This window comes from Anopheles aquasalis, chromosome 2 (genome assembly GCF_943734665.1).
Source record: "Anopheles aquasalis chromosome 2, idAnoAquaMG_Q_19, whole genome shotgun sequence".
NCBI lineage: Eukaryota > Metazoa > Arthropoda > Insecta > Diptera > Culicidae > Anopheles > Anopheles aquasalis.
The window spans coordinates 49042501-49050000 of record NC_064877.1 but is presented as its reverse complement, the minus strand read 5'-3'; the positions used below and the strand labels follow the sequence as shown (position 1 = coordinate 49050000).

At 46.1% G+C, this 7500-nt stretch overlaps 1 protein-coding gene across 1 annotated transcript in view; it reads left to right on the top strand.

The window, feature by feature from the left end:
- Positions 1-397: 397 nt before the first annotated feature.
- Positions 398-7500, top strand: part of LOC126569380 (T-cell leukemia homeobox protein 3) — a 17522-nt gene continuing 10419 nt past the window's right edge. The window contains exons 1-2 of the mRNA XM_050226423.1: positions 398-1051; positions 2449-2798. Coding sequence (XP_050082380.1) covers positions 888-1051; positions 2449-2798 — 514 coding nt within the window. The 5' untranslated portion in view covers positions 398-887. The remainder of the gene's footprint in view (positions 1052-2448; positions 2799-7500) is intronic.

The window sequence follows — 7500 nt, the reverse complement described above, 5'->3', positions numbered from 1 at the left end:
GCGAACAACAAACATAGCCAAAGGTTGCACCGAGAACCGGTTTCCATGTACATCCCGGGGCCATCGATTCTTCGCCCAGTTAAGCAACATAATCACAACGACGTTATCTTTCATCGCCCTCTGGTCTGCCGTTGCCCAGCATTTGGCCAATATTTTCCCTCACATACACACTCATTTCCACCCTCCTTCGTCCCGTCCCCCGGGAAGGTAGGAAAAACGGAAAAACCGAAATGGCGAGAATTCCCTGATCGTTCATTGGTCAACGAACCGCGAGCAGACTCCTCCTTCTTTCGAAGGAAAATGCGTGGGAGCGAAGAAAATGGAGAGGAAAACCGGTTGAGTTCAGTTTGCTCTTGGCGCTTGCGGATGGTTGACGTGTTTTGGAAGTGACTGCCGTGGCCTCCGACGAACGAGGATTTTAATCGGGGTTTCGATTTGAGCGAGGTGTCGTCAGTGATTACTGCTTCTCCCGGATGATACAGTGTCATATTGGGTGGTTAGTGCTGCGTGAGGTGTTGATCGTATCGATGACGGGGCTGGTGATGATGATGACGAGTTGTTGATTGAGTGCTGGTGATACGGTGTGGTCTAGACGATTGTGATAATACTGTGACGCCGTTGCGTGGATATGATTTATAAATTCGAATTCCTATGAAACAAGTTGAAAGCTGTGGAAAGAACCAAAACAGAAAAGTGTTGTACAAGCAAAGTTTCATTCAAAGCACATCACATTTAGCAGTGAATGAAAGTGAAAGACAACAAATTTAATAAAACATAATAACGAAGATCACACGAGTACGGATTGAAGAGCATCTCAATCCGAGGCATCCCACGAGGTTGAATCGAGTGCTTCAGAGAAATTCTTCAAAATTCCGCCACTTGTGATAATGTCATCGCCGCACGAGGACGACGATCAGGATCTCGATCAGGAGATCAACGTGGATGCCGACTCAGACTGTCAGTCGCGCGTTTCGTACAACAGTGGCTCCGAGGACATTGATCTCGATGGTGATGGTAATGGATCCTGCTACGATGAATCAGAAGCTACCAGGTATAGTGACAAGCCGGATCTGCATTCATGTGAAATCATGGCGTAATACTTGCGCTGGATTTGTTTAAAAATACAATTTAACTACGATCACTTTCGAACGATTGTCTAGCGAATCGCAAACTTAAGTAAAAGGAACCATTAGCATCTGACCAGCTCTGATTTAATTGTCCGTAAAGTATAGCGGAAATCCTCATCAAATGCAATCACGCTGCTTCATTTTCTAACCCATTGATAACGCGGGGGGCGCTGAGTGTGCGAAACTCAAAACGTATGTAAATGCACCATTTGGATAAACAATTCCCGCTGTGCTGTCTAATTCGCTAATGCCCGGTGCGACGGCCGGAGCATTTGCTGAATTTACTTAGCATATTTCGGCTTTTCGGAAAAGAGAGACCTTTTAGCATCATCTAGCAGTTACGGGCGGCATTAGCATGCAATCTTCCGCTAATGAAGACACGATAGCACCCATCAACGCTATTAGATCTAATTAAAAACACTAAACGCTTGGGGCCCCGCATTGCTTATTCTTTGAGAACATTGTTTAGCTCCTCACTCTCCCGCACCCCCAAAAAAACCCCACAACTAGTTTCGCATTCCTCCATAAATCATCGACGCATACCTCACCACTACCGCTTGCTCACAGTCATCGTTGTTTAGAGTGGCAAGAGACAAAGCCGTGAAGAAGCTAACAAATTAATTGGGCTCTAATTTATGCCATACGAAAGTCGTCGCTCGAGTTATGCGCTAGCACATTTGCGTTACCAACATCTTCACCATCATCATCATCATCATGATGATTGGCCTCAGCCGCAGCTACACCACACTTAAAGCCAACCACACCACAGCCATTGAGCCCCGTTATCGCCTTGATGTAGTACATGGCTTTGGGGGCCCTTTTTGGGGCAACCAAACGATTACACATGCGCCCAAAAGCTGTGGTTCTAGAAGCAACACCACCATCACCTTCTCTGAACCCCCACCAGAGAGTGATATGATTTAAAGAGATTGTTTTGAAAACGAAAGACGCTCTAGATGTTCCCCCCTAGTCCGATCGAAAAAGGGGTATCTTATTTATTATTCAAACGCTTCATGGTTCCGAGGTGAAGAGCATCTAGCGGAAGAGAGTGGCTATTGGAAGTCTCACCGGTGCCACATCTTCTGGCACACGATTTTGTTGTTTGGTTTGTGGATTGGTTTTCGGAAAAATCCATATCCTCACACGGTATTAAATATTCACTTCGACGGCCTCACCCAATCCCGATAAATCCTTTAAAATCATCGAGTTTATGAAGCGTATCGTTGGTTGGTTTGGATAACAAGCGTGACACCCCAGCAACCGAAAACAGTTGGTAATAGTTGACCACATTTTCTGTCTCTTCCCTCTTCCATTGCGATAGCGATCATCAAACACACTCCGCGGAACCATCGACACGATCACCGAACGAGAATCTGCCCTTCAGCATATCACGATTGTTGGGCAAATCGTACGAACGGGAGCAGAAAGACAAGGAATCCCTGTCGGAGGATGCGTCACCCGAGGCGCTCATCAAAAACGGGCATCACATCGGCTCACCGCAGGGCAGTTTACAGTACGCGGCCGGAGCACTGTACAGCTATCCCCTCTACCCCGGTGGCCATGTCCTGCGAGTGCCCCCCCAAAGGGGACCCTGCAATCCGCTGTCCTGGACCCTGCCACCGCTACATCCGGCCGCCCTGGCACATCAGGCTGTCAAAGATCGATTAGCTGGTAAGTCCATAACTGTTCACCATTCTGCGTTTCAGTTTCCCTCTTCAGGGGCCGATTCTCAAATTAAAGGCCGATGAAAAATGTTCAACAATCGGAATCGAAATGGAGGAAGTTAATCAAAAAATAAATCGGCCAGCAACCGAATTATTAACATTAAATGAAACGATTTCAAGCGCCCCCCGGGGGGCGAGACATAAATAAATGCACGTGGACACCGGCGCCGGAATTCAAAGCCCGGTAGCCCGGCAGTGCGTGATCTGGCAAAAGCCATCCGCTATCGAGCGGATGTAATCCTATAGATATTATTAACTCCCTCCCTGCCCCCCTCGGGGGGAAGGAGACCATTCTCTGATCAGACTATCTTGCCGTGGCCGCTTATCACTTCCATTCCATTCGTTGTGTTCATGCTGTCTGCCTCAGATTCCACCGGAGCCGTAACACAGAACCGTGTTCTGGACGCCTTGAGGCGACGTTGATGTTATTAGAATTAATTATTACTCTAAAAACGCCTTCAAACCGTCGACAGACAGACAGACAAAGGCAGACCGGCAGCGATCCGCTCGGTGTCAATCACGAAAACGGCTTCCAATTTAGTGCTGGATGGTGATCATTCTTCACCCGCTGGTGTTGTTTGGTGGACCTTGCGAGAGACCACGCGGCTCGTGTCGCTGCTCTGAGCCAGCGCAATAATCGATCGTAAAAACGTTGATCCCCATTGATTCTCGGTTTGATCGTTATTCCGCAAAACATTAAAATCCAATCCACCGGGGCTCTGGCAGCTTTACGGGAGCGAGACCATTTTTATGATCGTTTCTGATGCGATTTGGCTTCCAGCTGAGGTCGTAAACCGAGAAGACGAGAAAGTTCCGAAAAGTGACCAAACATGATCGACATGTTCTGTTATTTTTTTCTCTATTCCCTCGACGTCACAGATTATTAAAACGATATTAATCATCACGTTCTGAAGCGTTGAATAGGTGTGGGGGCGCCTGGACGGTGGTCAGCATCTCGTGCTGACTCATTTTTGTGTCACAGATAAAACCCGGCCCCGTGGGGACCGTTGGCATCCATTCAATTAGACGCCCGTTCGCCCGATCAGTCCGTTTGTCTTTAGACAGATTAGAGCTGGATCTCGTTTGACATATTTATGTCTTACACTTTCCCCTGGCCCATTAGAACGCCCCTCGCTGCACGTAAGAGGTAGCGCCACGACGGTAAATTGAGACCATGTTGACAAATTCCAACACTCTCTCTCTCTCTCTCTCTCTCCGCGGGCAGTCCGCCCGGAGTCGCCGAGATTAGAATTCATTCATGGTCCATGGTCCGGCACCAAACCACCGGCGAACAGCCAATTAAGCGGACATTTCTCAGCCGTTCCGTTTTGCACCTTTTTTTTCCTTTGTCAGCGGGTTCTCTGGGCTCGTGCTACAATCCCAAGGATGCCCAGTCCAACGAGGAAGGCGAAGGAAAGGGAACCCCGAAAATCGATGCTTAGTACCGCACCCCAGATCAGACCAAACCAAGGAGTGGTCCCTCGTTATCGTGGATGGTACAAGCTTCTTTACTTAAAAGATTAACCGACGACGACGAAGGCGAAGGCAAAGGCGACGACAGCGACGCTGTGACCTCGATGAGCGGAAGACTGAAACTTCCGACGCCGAGAATTGTTCCACAAATTTATTCCAAATCCATACACTTTTCAGTCAAATTCGAACCCGGACGCTGGTCGCGGTGGTTTGTTGCATAATTTACCCGCCACCACTGTTGTACTGTTTTAAAGTCACGATAATTTATTGCAAAATGACTCTGCCAGGGCTGAAGGAAGCAACATGTTTTGTTGGTGAAAGTAACTTCAAAGTCATCTTTCCGGGGGCCGATATGGTATCGGGTTGGGCATCTCGTTTCGAACCAAACAACCATCAACACGATTGTGAGAAAACATGGAAAACGGTAGCTTGGTGTGCGATGAAGATTGCGATGTGTCCGGAAGCGGAAGGGGGGCCTCTAGCAAAGTGCTGCCGCCATCCTTTGAGGATAATTGTACAACATTCGCTGATTGGCCTCTGTCGGTCGGTGTGTCGATTGGTTGAGGTGAATCGTGCGCTGAAATTGCTTGACCAACGAAGGTACTTGGCCAGCCACCAGTGAACCGAAAATGGTTGTGGTCCATTGTCTTTGCCAGGAGTGGCGCAAAGGAGCAAACTTCCTGAGAGAACGAAGTTTCGGACATCTTTTCCCCAGGTTCACGGTACACACGGTGGCACAGGGCAATTACGTACAGCTGCTGCAGCCAGGGACAGAAAATGATTGAAGTAAAACAAAACCCTGGACAATTACACACGGCACCTCACCACACCACCTCCACCGTTGATAATGACGGCAGTTTTTGGACATTTTGAATTGAAATGATTGGAGAACCGGGCATGATGATGGTGGTGAATTATATGTTTGGATAAAGAGGAAATGTCCGCTGGCATCCTAACTGGCAAACAAATGCAAGCAAATGCAATGGCCGCAGCGCATCATTAAAAAAATGGTTGTAACAATTGAATAGATTGCTTTCGTTTGATGCGATGTAAAACATTTACTGATGATCGTATAACATGACAACACAAATACAAACAACAGATCGTATAACATGAGAAGTTGCATCATTTGAGCGCTCTTATCTGGCGACGTCTCATTTGAGAATGAAATGCTTCTGCGAGAGGGGTTCCCTTAACGCCTTAGCCCACATCCGGTCAACGCGGTCTATTGTGCACCTGCATTCGAAGATTAGTGTCCAAACCCCGAACCCCGAATCTCATTAGGCTGTCATCGTTTTTGCAAGACATCTGTGTCCACCTTCGCCATCAGACTGCATCCGACACAACACATCACAGATCCCCAGCTGGTGCATCACTTGGGATCCGATGTCCAGCATATAATTTTACCCAAATCTTGCGCACACGCCAAACGATCCGCATATACAATACGCCAGGGGACACCCCGCTAGCGACAACAAAGAAGCTTTTTTTGAGGATCGACAACTATATAATTCCTGTTGAGTTTTTTTTAAGTTCTTCCTTTTTTTTTGAGAGGGGTTTTAATAATCTAGCCAAACGCTAGGGACCGGAAGATGTTTCATCCGCAAGGGTCTACCTGCGAGGGACTCGGGCTTCACGTGAGCGCTCCTTCGCTCTAGCCCTCGCGCGACCTTTCCGTGATTAAGGAGTCCGGAATGTTTGGCTCTCAGGAATTCGGTCGAGTTCGTGTGTCGGATGTTGGTGGCACGCACACCTTACGGCCAGCGGATGTGGACAATCGGTTCGGTCGAGACATTTATTTCCGTTTCTAGTGCCTTCTTCGGCAGCAAACCTTTGCCTACGGCCGTGGGTCTCGTGGTTTAAACAGCTATTCGTTTATTCAGAGAAATCCACCGTTTAGCATTCCAGCGTCACTTGTGTCACTGTTCAATCAGAAGGCATTGTTGATTGAAAAACGATTGGCGATCAATAATTTCTGATGCCTAGTAGCGAAACAATTTTAATTACTTTACTCAGTTCTATAAAGTATAAACATATCATGTCGCTGAATTATTTTATGCGGTTTTCGGCTCGACAAAAACGATTTATTTTCAATACCAAAAGAACAATTCCTTCAATCGAAATATTGCCTATCACTGGCCACTGGTTTTTTTCATATTTCAAGCAATGTTCGAATTCCATGTCGAAAGAACTCATCATCTTTTTAAAGTATTTTAAAGCAAGCAGCAAGTAACTACCTATTTTTCAATAGTTTGAAAAAGAGTGAGGTGCTGTGCTGCCAAACATATTTTTCGTAACCAAAAGTAGTATTCAGAAAGAAAAATGTCTAATCTATACAGAGGAGAGCACTAACACTTCCCATTCGAAATGTTATAAATAGTTTTGGGCCGATTTTGCAACATGCGGAAGTTTATCATGTCGGTTATTGCATTCTGTCCGATTTCTAGCCAAAGAAGGCTGCAAATGGATCAACTGTTGACGATGACGATCTCCATCAGTAGTTTGAACATTGGACAGGGATTGAACAGTTCCCGGAGGTTATTACTGTACGACACTCTATAGAACTGCTTCTTCTCATTGTTTTTATCCGGGACCCGAACGTTCTCTGTCGGTAACGTTAAAATGTTCTAAGCTGTTGAAGCCAGCTTTCGCATTTTATATTGTGTCAGAGCATATTCCAAATAAGCTTAAACCAACAAACGATAACTTTCAGCATACGTTTTCTTAAAATGAAAGAATGTTTTTAAACTTCTCTGCAAAATGTACTTTTCAATGCTTTCAAAACTCGGCATTTTCAACTCAAGAAAAAACTATGTTATTATGAGTTCTCATTTATTTACGGCATAACATATGGGGCTGTGAAACTGTCCCAAAAAAAATGGAGCCATGTTTACATAAAATCGAATCAACTAATTCAGGGACCTTCAGGGACAATAAGTTGGGCGAGATTTCGAATACTCGTTTATGTTACTTTGTTTATCTTTATCTTGCTTGATATTCGATAATCTTCATGGCGATTTTGAAAGATTAACAAGGAAATAGAGGCAAACCTTCCTCACCGTTGAGTCACTCTCCCCGTGTTCAAAATCATTCCCCTGGACCGCCTCATGTCGGAATCGATCCTAATAACAATCAATAACATGGAAACCGGAGCCAGGGCACGAGGCACGGGATCA